Source organism: Castanea sativa, chromosome 8, assembly GCF_040712315.1.
Source record: "Castanea sativa cultivar Marrone di Chiusa Pesio chromosome 8, ASM4071231v1".
In the NCBI taxonomy this organism is placed as follows: Eukaryota; Viridiplantae; Streptophyta; class Magnoliopsida; order Fagales; family Fagaceae; genus Castanea; species Castanea sativa.
In genome coordinates this window covers 29,586,751-29,601,942 of record NC_134020.1, presented here as the reverse complement: position 1 = coordinate 29,601,942, position 15,192 = coordinate 29,586,751, and the positions used below count along the sequence as shown (strand labels likewise).

The following is a 15,192-nucleotide window of genomic DNA, read 5'->3' as shown; positions in this document are numbered from 1 at the left end:
GTCACTATAGAACAACTCCAATTGGGTATTAGGGTGAGGGTTCAATTGTAGGTTGGTATAAGGTACTGTGATTCCTTTACTTGTAACTGCTTGTTGTGATAATAGTGGATTCTAGGGAGTGATGACCTTAAATCCACCCGGTGGGGTTTTTGCCTCGGAGGTTTTCCCCACTCATAAACAAATCACTGTGTCATTTAATTTTTGCTGCATATTTAGTTATTTGGTCATTTGTTTGTGCTACCACACTCATTTCATGTAATTGAACATAATTAATTCACTTGGCTAATTAATTGGTTAATCCATCACAAAAGGGTCAATACGTTTTTGGCCTATCACAGGTGACATCCAAGGCCATATCCCTACCTGAGAGGCACTCCTTGACACCGATACTGAGATGCATGCACTTCTAGATGAATAATTGAACTTTTGGAAGGGTTGGGAGTTTCCAGATCCATGAACCTGAGATGGACTCCCACTCTTGACCTGAAAGTCTTTGTGAGTCGGATTTCTCGAATAGGCAGCACCTCCATGAGAACAGGGCAGTGATCCAAATGGCACCTAGGAAGGTGTGTGACTCTCGCATCCGGATACAGCATACACCACTCCGGGTTTATGAAGAATTTATTTATTCTCTCCAAAATCAGATTATTGATGTCCTTCTTATTTGTCCAGGTGTACCTGGGTCCCGAGAAGCCCGTATCGACCATATTGCATTTATCCAAGCAATCTTTGAAGAGAAGAGACCGACTGATGCTCACCCCTCTACCTCCAAATTTATCTTCCTCCATTAACGGCTTGTTGAAATCCCTAGCCATAACCCATGCCTTATTATGGAGCTCTGCAACTTTTGTTAGGTTCTCCCACAAAATACATCTCTCCTCACTCCTAGGACTAGCATATATAGTAGAAAACAACCAAGCAAGGTTAGAAGAAAGTACCTTGACTTCCACATGAATTTCTTGCTCAGTTTTTGCTAGCCACTCAACCTCCACTTTGTCCGAATTCCATAGCAGCCAAAGACCTCCCGCATAGCCAATTGTGTCTGTGTGAATTGCACCATCGAAGGGGAGCCTATCAGTAATCTCCTTTGTCCTATCCCCTCCCAACCTAGTTTCCATTACCACAAGGATCGCTGGCTCGTGGTTTTGAACAAGTTCCCGAATGTGAGTTTGAAAATTAGGCTTCAGCACGCCCTTACTATTCCAAATAATGATATTCATGATGAGTTGGTGGTACGGGGTGGGAGACTAATCAAAAGGCAGCCTAATTTTTGCCTCCTTCCTCAGATTCCATCTGATCCTCTCTAGCATCTTCGTTTCCTACCCCTTCCCTGGACTGAGTGTTAGGCAGTGTTCTAAGACCCCCATCTCCAATTCTCGAGCAATTGAGTGCAGGTTGAACACCATTGTAGGCTTGAACACTTGAATGAGCTTGGTGCAGTGTTTGTTCCCCATTATGATTGTAGAAATGGTCGAGTCTCTAACATTTTCCTCTCGGATGGTGACTCTGACAGGTTCGTCTCGCATAAGACGGGAGTTGGTGAGATTTGAGGAATGGATTGCCAAACTACCTTTCTCTCATCCTCTGGTGCGGGCCCATCTGTCATAAACTGTCACCATGGGTTCGGCATCACCCCCACAATGGATCTGAGAGTGGTAAGGAGCCTCGCTTCGCACTCTCTTCCGTTAACGAGAAGATGCACGTAACGTATTGATTCCTCCTCTTTTTTTTTTTTTTAAAGAGAATTTTAACTTACCCACTCTTAATGATAGCTATTTAGCATCAAACTAAGATACTAATCAATTTTTGGTATAGGTGATGATTGAATCCCAAATTTCTTATTCAACCATCCGAGACTTTACCAATTGAGTTAACTGTAACGTATTGCTTAGGTGTTTTGTTTAATTTTTTGATCGGAGATGGAAACCAACATCAACATGAACATTTATCTTGAAATATCTGTGAGTTTCAATTAGCTCAACTAATAAAATCTTAGATTGAATAAGTGATCTAGGGGTTTAATTCCTGTTTACACCAAAAACTGATTAATATCTTGATTTGATAATCAAAAAGTTATCATCAAGAAAGGACGTCATATGTGGAAACTCTTGAAATAAAAAAATAAAAAAATCTTGAAATATTGGCCATGTTTGGTAGAGTATCTTAAACACATATTTTCAATTTAAATAACATTATATACATTTCTATATACTTTTTTATCAATACATATTTCAAAAAGCTACCAAGAACATTATTCAAATTCCTTTACTAAACGGCCTAGCTTTCATGTTATTATAAACAATTCAGCTTTAATTATTTATGTCTTTTAGCGAAAAATTAAAAATTCAAAAAAAAAAACTGGGTTAACACATTTATTTGCGTAGGGAGCCATGCTAGTACTCTCTGCGTAGGTTAGAAGTTAGGTAGTGGAACAAATGAATGGAGTGGCTGATGGGATTTAAGTTTAGCTATTTAGGCCCGTTTGGCATGTCAGTCTGAAGCGTGACAGCCAAGGTAAAGAATAAATGTTGAGGACCAAGTAGGCTCCCACTAACTACTATGGGAAGAGATAAGGATCACTTTGGGAGATAAGGATCACAACCCATCCAAAAAAGGGTTACAATTAAACACTTTCTCGTGAGCTTTTATGAATTGTCCTTAAATGGTTAATCCTTAGTTTTTCATTGACGTCCGTTTATGAGTGCAACATCAACATGAAGGGTTTCACAAGTAGATTTTATCCTTCAATTTTTAAATTTAACCTCACCCTAATCTAAATAGTAAATACACCCCTATTCAAATATTTAACTTATTTTTACTACTATTCATGAATTTCACTGTACTTTTTGATACTATTCATGAGTTTCACTATACTATTTCAGCTAATTTTTACCTTTATTTACAGTACTTTCAGCAAAAAATTTTCAGTTTCAACAAAATAAGCAGATCTCAAATAGTATAAACATTACAAAATTGTAATTTATAATTATTGCTCTTTAGTATCATGCCAAAACACTAATTGATTTTTTTATGTACAATCTATAATAATTACTCTTTATCATCATGTCAAAATACTAATCGATTTTTTTATCTAAACAAGGTTTGAATATCAAATTTTTTATTCAACGATAAGAAATTTATCATTGAAGATAACATGAACAATTATTTGCTCTTATTTTTTTTACAAAATAAATTTTATTCAATGATAAGAAATTTACTAATCGAGTAACATGAGCAATTACTTGATCGTGTTCTTTTAGAAATTATTTGCTCTTAAGGTGAGCAGTAGAGCATAAAAGTGATAAACTGATGATATATTTAATGTTTTCCTTTGTTTATGTGTTGATTATATATGTTTCGAAATTGAGCGCTCTGTGGGTTCTTTCAGTTAATTCCAATTGGTAAAGTCTCTGATGGTTGAATAAAAAATTTGGAGTTTAATTTTTACCTACACCAAAAACCAATTGGTATCTTGGTCTGATAATAAAAATCCTATTATCACCAATGAGAGTGCCCTCATGCTAGACTAAACTAATTCATTATTTATACATGTGATGTATTTTGTTTTAGAATTAAGGAGGAAGAAAAAGACGCATTTTATATTAACTTTTATTTTACAATATTACTTCAAAGTTGTTTTTTTTTTTTTTCTCATTATTTAAACTTAATAATTATAATGGATATTTCCTAAAAAAAAAATTATAATATATATATGCAATTTATAATTATTTCTTTTTATACTGAATTGATTACTAAAAAGATTCTATAATAATTATATTATAATATATATATATATATATATATATATATATATATATATATATATATATATATATATAATTATCAAAAGTTATTTTAAGCAAAATATTACAACATTATTGGTGAATCTTACCGACAACTTACTAGTTCATTATTAGTACATGTGAGGTGATACCGCAAAGGGAATAAAGTAAGAGCCTAACTACAATTCAACGGATCGCACAGAACCATCTACTAGTTTCAACTCCTCTTTATTGGTGCCATTTTCTCAAGCTTCAAGCACTGGTCTTTGTGATATAATTCTTGTTTTTTTTTTCTGATCTTTCTGAGATTGAACACTAAAGAAGAAGAAGAGAACATGACGAAAGATAGGAGCATAGGAGTGGCCGTGGACTTTTCAAAGGGAAGCAAACTTGCTCTGAAATGGGCCATTGATAACCTACTCGAGAAGGGTGACACTCTCTATGTCATCCACATCAAGGCCCCTCTAGGCAGGGAGTCTCGAAATCAACTTTGGTCCACCTCTGGTTCACGTAAAGATCTATGCTTTGCTTAACTTTTTTTTTTTTTTTCTATTTCTTTTGGATGATGGTTCTGATTTATTTGATATGGATTTGGTGATCTTGGATATGCAGCTCTGATTCCATTGGTGGAGTTCCGTGAAAAGGAGATCATATCAAAATATGAGGTTGACCTCGATCCTGAAGTTTTGGACTTGCTAGACACTGCTTCTAGGCAGAAACAGGTACCCTTTTGATTCGTTTGTGTTTTCTCTGTGTCATGATTTATTGTTATGTTTATAAATCTATTTTGTAATAGAGAGAATGAATTGGATAGAATACATTAATTGTGGAAATTAATACATGTCCATCTAGCATGTCTATTAAGGATTCATATAGCCGATATAAAATTTTGAGAAATTCATATGGCCGACCCAAAATTTTGAGAATAATGCTTAATTGTTGATGTTGTTGTTGTTGTTATAGTCTATTTTGTGTTGTATCAAAATGATGTAGGTGACTGTCGTGGCAAAGATTTACTGGGGAGATGCAAGAGAAAAAGTCTGTGCGGCTGTTGAAGATTTAAGGCTCGACTGTTTAGTCATGGGAAGCAGAGGCCTTGGTAGCATCCAGAGGTATTGAAAATCTATTTTTGTATTGTGTCTATGATTTCTAAATTAGAAGGTTTAATGATTTTATATAGTCAAAACCACATTTATGGGTGAATAAATTAAGACAATGATTCATAATAGTCTCGTTTTGATATTTCAATTGTTTGAATATAGGGTGCTCCTGGGTAGTGTGACCAGCTATGTTGTAGCAAATGCAATTTGCCCTGTGACTGTCATCAAGGATCAAAGTCCACGAGGCAATTGAGTCTAGTTACATGTGAACTTTGCAAGGGGCTTAATTGTTTGGAATAAGGGTGTTCTGTATCTGTATGCATTCGCCTGCAAAATGGGATGATATTTAGACGGGCTTGTGTTAATAATGGTGGTTAAATTAAAGGTGTGAGAGCAGCAATTTCAAAATTTGCAGGGTATTGAAACTTGAAAGTTAATTTCTATCTAATTTCAGACTTCTGTATATCTGTTATTATACTTGGTTGTATGGCTTGCAATTATTCATATCTATGTCAATTGCTTTTATTTAGAACAGTTTCACTACTTGTTAAAAATCATTTTTCAGATATGAAAACGAAATCCTAAATTTGTGTTCATAAATCCTTCCTGGATGCACAAAGAAGGTAATTTGATGGTGCAGATTATTAGAGAGTATCAGTTATTTAGTTTGAAATTTGTTGAAAGATTTTAGGTAGCTTACTGAAATTAAAGAGTATATAAGATATGCTATGTTCTCACTTGCTAGAAATTCTACTTCAATTCTACCTTCTAGTTGGTTGATGATCTCCATTTTGACCTCCCCCCCAGAAAAAAGGTTTTTCTTCATATTTTGCTGTAAACTCATTGATCAAAAGCAGACCATGGAGAATCCAATTGCGCAAATAGAACCAAATGTCCTCTTCATTGAGCAACTTGACCCCTAAAATAACACCAAGCTAAATTCACTTCAATGTCTAAATATCTGATACTATCAACTCCCAAGAAATTCTTGTCCTTAAGCTCAATTTCAAGCGCTCAATGGCCTTTTCTTGTCTGTTCTCCTTCCATGATTAAGCAACCATGTGCTTACGAGAGCTGCAAGCCCGCAATCAAGATTCACATTATTTGTGCTCCCTGTTGAACAATTAAATGAAACATGATGAACTTGTATGCTAGCCATTTTACCTTTTCATATAGTCTTAGCCTAGAAATTTGCTGAGTTCTGTCATAGGGATCTCTGAGTTAGGATCAGATGGCACAGAATTATCAACAAATGTACAGAGTGCTTAATGAAAACTACATAGATATCCATCACCTCAAGAACTATAAGAGGAAAATCTTGAATCCAACAATGCCTTCTATGCTATCATATTTTTATACCGTCTAGCCAATGAGATTTATGAGATACTTAAAGAATGCAGAGAAAGCAACAAATGTAGTATAAGCAAAGTCACAGCTATCTCAAATAAAGCTCAATCTAAAGCCAACTGATCCCTTCCAGACTGAAGAATTAGTGATAATTAGTAATGACAAATGAGAAGCCTCACTTATATTAATTTTAATTGAAGAAAATACTAGTACTCAACCCAAAAAAAAAACAAAAGAGATTAGTCAATTAGCTTTGTGTATATAATGATTGATTCAGATAGTTTTTTTTTTTGGCTAATATGATTGATTCAGAATTCAAGATAGTTGGTAATTAATCAGTGACATATGGGAATGCTTGTTTAGATAAACTAAGATGTGGTTTAGTCATTCACAGAACATACATAATTATAAATTTATTGATAGAGGCGGCTTAAGGCTTGGGTGTATTATCAAGTATTTGATGACATGTGCAACTTGGCCTGTGACCATCATCAAGAATATAGGCATGCGGGTTTACTAAAAAGATTTTTTTTTTTTTTTACTCCCATTAATAGTACATTAGGTTGGGCCTACAATAGGTCTATAATTCTTGGACCATAATATCTCTAATAAGAAAAAAAAAAAAAAATCTGTACTTCATTTCTTCTCTTTGCCTCTGCCTGTTTTTTAGAGAGGAAACCTATACAAAATTATAATTAGAGGTTTTTTTATTTAATTTTCCATATTTTAATTTTGTTGGCTTATTTATTTTGGTATTTTGAAAGCTAATTCTGATGAATTTGGAAAATTAGAATATAATTTAGGCATATTATGTTAATTGTAACAATCTATTAAATTATCAAAAAACAAAAGAAAAGAAAGTAAGTGCTTAAATAATTAATGAAAATCCAAAATTTTTTAATGCATGAAGCAAGAAAATAACCCACCAACCCAACCCTTGTGGCTAGGGTTGAGTTGATTTCTACACATATGATGGGTTTGTATTGGAAATTTTATAACCTAGTAAGATCAAATTAGGTCAAATTGTTACTCAAGATTTCTACGCTACTATTATTACCAAAAAAAAAAAAATCCTACTAAATGTTTCTTGGTATTTGCAACGAAATACCTTCAAAGAAAATTTTTCTATTGGTCAATGTCTCAATGATACCATCCACTTCAACCAATCAATGTTTCATTTTTTTTTTCCCTTTTTTATTTCCCACTATAAATTTATTAAGGAAAAAAACCATAATCTAAGAATGTGCTTAGGAACAAAACAATTTCATAGAAAAACATTTACTTGTCTCACATTGCTTAAAAGAGAATATTGTGTGTAGTATAACTTATCTCATATTTCCTTAAAATTTAGTATTTTTTTTTGGGTATAATTTGTGGTGTGTCTTTGTATTAGAACTTCATCCCCACTCCCTAATGTGTGTTTGTTTCTTAATGTCATAAAGACCTTATTAGAAGTATGGTTTTTTGGTGCATTTAATTAAGTCATGTCCAAAGCAAATGAAAGCTATCATATTTATAATTCTTGATTCCCACTAGATTAATAAATTAGGTATTACACTTTTAAAAGCTTGGGCATCTCAAATTGTGATTGAAGTAAATTATAACACTTGAAAAGCAAGCATCAACAAGTCGTTGTAGTATAGTGGTAAGTATTCCCGCCTGTCACGCGGGTGACCCGGGTTCGATCCCCGGCAACGGCGATCCTTTTTCTTTTTCCTCCAAAAGAATCAAAAAATAGATATAAATATTTCTCCTCTTTTCCTTTTCCTTGGCGGTGAAGTCACGCCACCTTCGATTCCGCCAAAGTTTCAAACTTTAACGCCACTCCTCGACCATTTGCAAACACAACACAACACCACAACCACACAAAATAAAAATATGCTGTTCTTTAGAAACAGAAAAAATGTTTCCTCCTCCACCTCCTCCGCTCTCATTTCCGCCGCCACACATCAGCCACAGATGTCCGACGTGTCATCACACTCACGCCGTAAACTGACGACAACATCAATCCACATAATGGCCTTAGACAGCATCGTCAACGTTAACTCCCTCTACACCTTAGCTCTCTTCCTCGGCCTCACCTGGTACCCCACCACCGACCCCAAATCCGAACTCATCGACTCAGCCTCATGCGCCGCCGGCTCCGCCATCGCCGAGGACCTCATAGCCTTCCACGTCTACTCCTTCAGCTCCTTCCTCTTCTCCAGCCTCGTCGCCTTGGCTCTCAAACAAACCATCAAGATCACCACCACACGTAGCAGTGAGATAAGGTCCAATGCCATGGCCATGGCCATGGGGCACCTTAACACAGCCACTTTGCGGGCCGGGATGCTCGTTTCGGCAACTGGGTCGGTTTTCGGATGTGGGTTTTTGATGATGGCATTGGTGGATTTGGTTCAGATCAAGTTAGGGGTATTGGGTTGTGGGAGTTTGTATACTTATGCTGCTATTGGTCCTCTGGTGATTCTAGTTCCTGTAGCACTTGTGGTTTATGTTTTTCTTGTGCTTCACGCCTTTACTCGCTAGGAAATTGGATTTGGAATACATCTCTTTATTCTTTTTCTTCTTTTTTTTTTGGCATGTCTCTTTATTCATTTTTGGAGTCTACAATCTAAGTTTGTAAATATATGTTGTTTAATGTAAACTGTTATTTGTATATGTAGATATATAAAATGATTGTGTCAATTGTTAGACGGGCAATTTTATCTCTCGTTTTTGGCTTTATTAGTATTTTTATGCGACGTTCAATCGTAGACAAGACACGTTATCAATCGAGTTAACTTTCTAATTCTTTGAATTCTGAAATGTCATATATTTTGCTCAATTTCTGCTAGTTTTGTGCAATTTCGGTGTCCTTATTGATAGTTTTATACTTCTTGTGGCTGTGAGAAATTTGGAATAAAATATAGAGGTCAGGGTTGGAATTACCAAATGATGTGTTTTTTAATTGGTTCATGTTGACATTTTGCTTTCTTAACGCGGATAGTCAGGGAAGTTAGATCCTTTTTAACTTTAAGTACTTGTGATATTTTATGAATTATGAAAGAGATGAAAACTCCGTAACAGATTGTATAATTCAGTGGTTTAGGTTCATAATTTGGTAGACTCTGCAGTATATAAATGTTGGGTTTCGCTTTGTTATTACTATTATATTGGTAGTTGGCAGTGATAATGGCTTCAAATTTGTTTTCTTGCTATATTCTAAGGACGTAGAACAACTCGGGCGGGCTTAATTTGGTTCATTGAGTCAATGGTGTTGGTGCTAAAACCAAAGTTCATCTTGCATAAACTGGTCAACAGGTATAGTCTTCGTTTTGGGATATGCTTTACTTAAACTAGCAGTAAGCATGTGCAGATGCCTTTCAGATGAGAAACAGAATAAACAAACAAAGAGATTATGAGAGTTAGTGCAGGTTCTCTGCCTTCATTTTGAAGAATATGTTATATCTTCTAAGCCACAGCAATTTTGTCCAAGATCTAATTCTGATGTTTGAAACCGAATATCTTTTCCACTTCTTTCACAGGTTATTCTAAGGAAAAACTTGATAGAACTTCCTTCTGGCCTCACAATTTGAATGTTCACTTCCATGGCAAATAGTCATAACACTTTTATGAGCTTTCGTTCTCTCTGCTGCATCATCTTCATGCTCTCAGTCTTCTCATTCATCTCATTCCTCTATTGGTGTCATTGCTCAGGGCCATGCTATTTCCGTTATCAAATAACGGAGCAAAAGCAGAATCAAGCTATTGACCTCCTCAAATTCCCTTCTGCATGGAATCATCTTCATTTTCCCTCAACACCACCTCCTAAACTTCTTAAGATTGCACTCTTTGTCAAGAAATGGCCTCATAGATCTCAAGCAGGTGGGCTTGAACGGCATGCCTTGACCCTCCATCTTGCCCTTGCCAAAAGAGGTCACGAGCTTCACATCTTCACCACTTTTCCCTCAAACTTCTCCTTCCCGAGATACCCAATCAGCAATTTATATTTTCACCTCTCAAAAGCTACAGCTGCTGGTTATCTGGACCAAGCTTCAGTTTGGAAGCTATTTCAAACTCAAAACTCAACTGGAAGGCCATTTGATATGATCCACACTGAAAGTGTTGGGCTCTTGCATACGCGATCCCGGAATGTGACTAACTTAGCTGTTACTTGGCATGGGATTGCATATGAAACCATTCATTCTGACATCATTCAAGAGCTTTTGCGGCATCCTGAAGAACCACAGGCAAATGCACTAACTCAAAGACTTATGAAGGTTGTTGAAGAGGTAAAGTTCTTCCCAAGATACGCCCACCATGTAGCTACAAGTGATCATGTTGGAGATGTCTTGAAGAGAATCTATATGCTCCCTGAAGAACGAGTTCATATTATTCTCAATGGTGTAGATGAGGAGATTTTCAAGCCAGATGTTACCAAGGGAAGGGAATTTAAGCAAAAGTATGGCATTCCAGACTCTAAGTTATTGGTTTTGGGGATGGCTGGGAGATTAGTAAAGGACAAAGGACACCCACTTATGCTTGAAGCTCTGAAGGAAATGATCAAGGAAAATGATACATTTCGGGAAACCAGTGTTGTTCTTGTTGCTGGGGATGGTCCTTGGGCTGTTAGATACAGAGATCTTGGGGAGAATGTGCTAGTCATGGGGCCCCTGGAACAAGCTCAACTAGCAAGGTTTTATAATGCCATTGATATTTTCATAAACCCAACTCTTCGAGCTCAGGGATTAGATCATACTCTGTTAGAAGCGATGATTTCTGGTAAGGCAGTATTGGCGACAAGGCTGGCCAGCATTACAGGGTCGGTGATTGTTGGTACAGAAATGGGCTATACATTTTCACCAACTGTAACTTCATTAAAAACTGCCCTCTATCAAGTTTGGGTTGATGGCAGGGGAGTTCTTGAGAAGAAAGGCCAGGTTGCTCGGCAGAGAGGTTTGGAGTTGTTCACTGCCACAAAGATGGCTGCTGCATATGAGAAGCTATTCCTTTGCATATCAAATAACGGGAACAACAAGGACACTTATTGTCAATACCACACTCCGTTCAAATGAAATGGTGACTTGATCCTCGTAACCAATTTTGAAAGAGAGAATGGAGCAACAATTAAATGAAGTCACTTTGCTTTGATTGCATTATTCTATTTGGGAAAAGTTGGGGAGGAGAAAGGGGAAGGGGTATATCACAAAGATATGGATGGTCCAAAGAAGTTTGTGTATTGACTTTATAAGGTTTAACTGTGGTTGTGAGACTGCATTGTTAAGAGGGAGCAAAGCCAGGTAATCAGGAAATCTATGTCAAAAGGGGAGAGGCTTGTGGTGAGGCACTTGTGCATTAGTAGCTTTAAGATGATAATGAATGAAGTCTCTAACAGATGAGGCTTTATGTGAAGAAGGTGAGGCAGAATCTAAGCTTGACTTGTTGTGTAGTTATGTTTTTCCAGACTTTCTAGTACTGGTTAAATCCGAAGGAAGCTGTGACTATTCCTAAACATTCAAGGTGCCAAGTACACTAGGTTGTTACTCGTTATTGTGGAGGTAAGCATGCTTATTTTAATTTTAGTCCTTCTCTTTGTCATTTCAATTTTTCATCACTTTGTTTTGAAATTACAGTATATAATGCCTCTACAGAAAAAAAAATTGAAAATCTCAGGCTTTGGATGCTATATATAAGGTTCATATTTTCATGGAAGCTACTATGTCAAACTGTAAGTTCATTATTCAAGCTTGCCAGTAGTGAGTGTGATTATATCATTTTATACATCTTCATCATATGCCCTACGACAAACCAGTGGAATATGCAAGTTCTGTTCTCTTTTTAGAAGTAGGTTTTTAATAGGTTCCACAAAAAGTAAAACGATGCTTATGTTTGCAGAACTTGATAGTGAAGAGCCAGTTAATGAGAAATTTCATATTATAGGAATGCTTAATTAGTCCGCTGTGAAGTACCTGCTATTCAAGTATAACACTTATTAATGTTGGAATGATCCCTAGCAGCCAATAACCTTTAGGTGAATTGACATTTCTTTATGTTTCCAACAAAGATGTTCAAAATTTTGAATCCTATCTCCTCCACTTAAAAATGTGTCCAAAAAAAGAGTTTTGATGATCCTATTGAAGAAGGAACAGAACTTTTTAAATAGAATACTAGATTATGTTGCTGCTTTAACTCTCCTCAAAAAAAAAAAATATATATATATATATATATATATATATTTCAATACACAATCATAGAGAAAGGTTGTACCTATGTGAAAAACTCTCACCCCACTTTAGCAGGGTTTGCGAGAGGTAATTGTTAGGCAGCCTTACCCTCCAAATTTTATATTTTTATTTTTTGGAAATGATGATTCTTGGACTTGAACCTACTACCTATAGCTTTTGGTGGATGACATTTGCCATCACATAAAAGGCCTGACCTCTTTTCAATACACGATCATCGCAACATAAAACAAATAAAACCTTACTAACATATCTCAAACAACTTAACGCCATTCTTTCCATCTATTATATCAATTACAGGTATAAAAGAGCCCATAACATTGTTCGACAGCATATGATAACTTAGTACATTATGATGTGATAGTTATCACAAAGGCTTTGTACAATTAAACTGAGAGAGCAGCCATAACTAGTCACTTATAAGCTTTCTCTACATTGGCTAATTATTTATATTGCAAATCTGCCATGCTTATTACCAAGCTCCGTGAGTTCCTGCATAGAAAGCAGAAATACAACTTAAGTTAAAACACTGCAAATCAGATTAAAGAATTATAAAGAAAGCTTTGGTAAGGCCTCAACTCAAAAAGTTGACTGATATTTTCATGAAAGTATGTATGCACAAACAAGTATCATTCTTAAATAATTTTAAAGAATCTATCTTGAGTTTTGCAGGAAGCTAACATGATGATGACCCCCCCCCCCCTCCCTTTCTTGTACACCCTCTTTTTACACTCATCTTTTTTATTTTACCCGGTCCCCACAAGAAGCCAAAAGGAAAAGGAGGAAAAGAGAGAGGGGGGGGGGGGGGGGCGTGGGGTGGAGCATTCACAAACTGTTTAAAGAGATTGATTTGCCTTTCGGTTTTGTCGTTATGCATTTTCTTGCATTGCAAAATTCAAAGCGACTTTATTAGATAAACTGATTACTAGAAGATTGTGGAGATAAGATGTGAATGCAACCAATTAGCCACTTTGTTCATTTTAACTCCGGAGATCAGATATTCCACCACAATAAGTTACCGTGCTTTAGCTGAAGCACATATTATGGCATATAGAGTGCCTGTATAAACTCGAGATGTTACTAAAAAGTATAATTTTGTAACAGTGCCTACTAATTATATTGTTTGGAAATTAATGTTAATTTCCAAATTTTGCCCACTATTAGTTCTAGCCGCAAACTGAAAAATACAAGGCCTAAAATTTTGAGCCAAGCACAAACTAGAGGTGAATGTAAAAGAGAGAGAAACTTAATAGTTTGTTGTCCCCTTGTGACCACTGTATGTGCTATACTTTGTCACTTATATACAGGAAATGTTTGATACAATAAAAAAATATATATATATCAGTCAATTTCCTGCACCGTATGGATGTTTGCATTTACATACCTTGAAAATAGATGGAAATTTCATATGCCTAGGAAGGCAAGGCCCTAATAATAAAGTGAACCTACAGAAAGGAAAATCAGCAAGTTAGGAAGACATCAGTATAGTCTACAGAAGACATCAGTTTAGTCTACAACCATAACTTTGCTGATTTTCAAACAAATCTTCATTAATAACAGGAATACCTTGCCACCAATTTCCTCGAGATGCACTGTTTGCATTGTTTCCATTCAGATCATCTTCTCCCCCATCTTCCTTGAACTAATTCATCACAAAGTTATGAACAAAATTAGTTTCACATAATATTGATCAGGCAGACAGTATCACAGTAATATACTTTACTAATTATCAACTAATCAAGACTCACTAGAGGGAATGATCCAGAGTTTTGGGTACTTGGGTACTGGGAATAGATGTCTTGCCCACCATAATAAAGAGATGAACTTAGATGACAAGGTTCGACTCTTTCTTCCTGGAAAACTGAACCCCTGTCATTGTTGGGTATGCGACAGCGTGCAACCTTGCTATTCATAGCTGCATAATTTGAGCAAAATACGAAGTTCTTAGACAATATTCTCCAAACAATAGCTTTACTTACATTAAGGTACTCAGAATTTCGTTACTAGGAGATGATAATTCTAGAGACTACAGGGAGCATAACCTAGATGTTCGGAAAATGTGAAAATGCATCCTTATTTCTCTCACTTAGTAAATGAAGATTCTAAGAATTTTGGCTCTAGAAATAGGAAAGGGAAGTGCTAAGCAAATAAACTATATATATTTTTGTTTGATTCGCCAAAGAAGCAAACACAGGAAGCTAAGTGTCAAGTGACAATCTTTTGCTTATCAAATGAGAGAGAGAGAGAGAGAGAGAGAGAGAGAGAGAGAGAGTGGAACAACAGGCATTGTCAAAGAAAAACTTTACTCTGAAATAAGGTCCCATATATTCTTGAAATGGTGAAAGAAGAATGGACGAACAGAAGAGACTAAAGAGCCCTGATCATGAACCTGAAGTTTCTTGTTTCATGTTCCATGTGTGATTTTCTGAATTTGGTTTCTGCCAAGATCCTATTACCTCAGTGCCTGAGTTCTTCCCAGCCACCTGAAATCCACAAAAAAGTTCAGACGTTCACACGCAGAAATCCCAGGAGATGTCTTCCAGTGAAGAACATGCCGGACATTGCATTACTCAACTCCTCCATACCGTTTGATCCTCGCTGCACCAATCCTATTCTTTGCTATTATACTTTACCTTGCTTCACCGTGAGTTTTAAGAACAAACAGAGTATACTTCATCGTGAGTTTCTGAAGTCTCTCTTGGTTTGTCAAAAGTTCCACAACCACACATTCAAAATATGAAA

The 15,192-nt window shown here is 36.0% G+C and overlaps 5 protein-coding genes and 1 non-coding gene across 6 annotated transcripts in view; 4 read left to right on the top strand and 2 right to left on the bottom strand.

Annotated features, from left to right (window-relative positions):
* Positions 1-359: 359 nt before the first annotated feature.
* LOC142606161 (uncharacterized) lies at positions 360-1,118 on the bottom strand. The gene has a single exon (XM_075777556.1). It carries the CDS (start codon positions 1,116-1,118, stop codon positions 360-362), a length of 759 nt encoding a protein of 252 aa, XP_075633671.1.
* Positions 1,119-3,883: 2,765 nt separating this feature from the next.
* Positions 3,884-5,416, top strand: LOC142608391 (universal stress protein PHOS32-like). Its single transcript, XM_075780165.1, has 4 exons — positions 3,884-4,292; positions 4,395-4,504; positions 4,776-4,894; positions 5,045-5,416. Exons 1-4 carry the CDS (start codon positions 4,118-4,120, stop codon positions 5,133-5,135), a joined length of 495 nt encoding a protein of 164 aa, XP_075636280.1. The 5' UTR covers positions 3,884-4,117; the 3' UTR covers positions 5,136-5,416.
* Positions 5,417-7,857: 2,441 nt separating this feature from the next.
* Positions 7,858-7,929, top strand: TRNAD-GUC (transfer RNA aspartic acid (anticodon GUC)). Its single transcript has one exon. It is a non-coding gene; the product is annotated as a tRNA-Asp (tRNA).
* Positions 7,930-7,989: 60 nt separating this feature from the next.
* Positions 7,990-8,929, top strand: LOC142606754 (uncharacterized). Its single transcript, XM_075778088.1, has one exon. It carries the CDS (start codon positions 8,108-8,110, stop codon positions 8,753-8,755), a length of 648 nt encoding a protein of 215 aa, XP_075634203.1. The 5' UTR covers positions 7,990-8,107; the 3' UTR covers positions 8,756-8,929.
* Positions 8,930-8,999: 70 nt separating this feature from the next.
* On the top strand, positions 9,000-11,766 carry LOC142606753 (uncharacterized). The gene is made up of 2 exons (XM_075778086.1): positions 9,000-9,529; positions 9,754-11,766. The coding sequence occupies exon 2, from the start codon at positions 9,805-9,807 to the stop codon at positions 11,281-11,283; it is 1,479 nt and encodes a 492-aa protein (XP_075634201.1). The 5' UTR covers positions 9,000-9,529; positions 9,754-9,804; the 3' UTR covers positions 11,284-11,766.
* Positions 11,767-12,704: 938 nt separating this feature from the next.
* LOC142606755 (uncharacterized) overlaps positions 12,705-15,192 on the bottom strand; it is a 4,110-nt gene continuing 1,622 nt past the window's right edge. The window contains exons 2-6 of the mRNA XM_075778089.1: positions 14,840-14,933; positions 14,199-14,365; positions 14,017-14,092; positions 13,835-13,895; positions 12,705-12,942 (exon numbers count right to left, since the gene is read on the bottom strand). Of these exons, the coding sequence (XP_075634204.1) occupies positions 13,879-13,895; positions 14,017-14,092; positions 14,199-14,365; positions 14,840-14,933 (354 nt within the window). The 3' untranslated portion in view covers positions 12,705-12,942; positions 13,835-13,878. The remainder of the gene's footprint in view (positions 12,943-13,834; positions 13,896-14,016; positions 14,093-14,198; positions 14,366-14,839; positions 14,934-15,192) is intronic.

Excerpts from the sequence above, each read along its gene's own strand:
- LOC142606161 (XM_075777556.1), bottom strand. The coding sequence starts at position 1,118 with ATGGAAACTAGGTTGGGAGGGGATAGGACAAAGGAGATTACTGATAGG.
- LOC142608391 (XM_075780165.1), top strand. The coding sequence starts at position 4,118 with ATGACGAAAGATAGGAGCATAGGAGTGGCCGTGGACTTTTCAAAGGGA. Across the intron at positions 4,505-4,775 it reads CTGCTTCTAGGCAGAAACAG|GTGACTGTCGTGGCAAAGAT; the intron begins GTACCCTTTTGA and ends AAAATGATGTAG. Across the intron at positions 4,895-5,044 it reads GGCCTTGGTAGCATCCAGAG|GGTGCTCCTGGGTAGTGTGA; the intron begins GTATTGAAAATC and ends GTTTGAATATAG.
- LOC142606754 (XM_075778088.1), top strand. The coding sequence starts at position 8,108 with ATGCTGTTCTTTAGAAACAGAAAAAATGTTTCCTCCTCCACCTCCTCC.
- LOC142606753 (XM_075778086.1), top strand. The coding sequence starts at position 9,805 with ATGTTCACTTCCATGGCAAATAGTCATAACACTTTTATGAGCTTTCGT.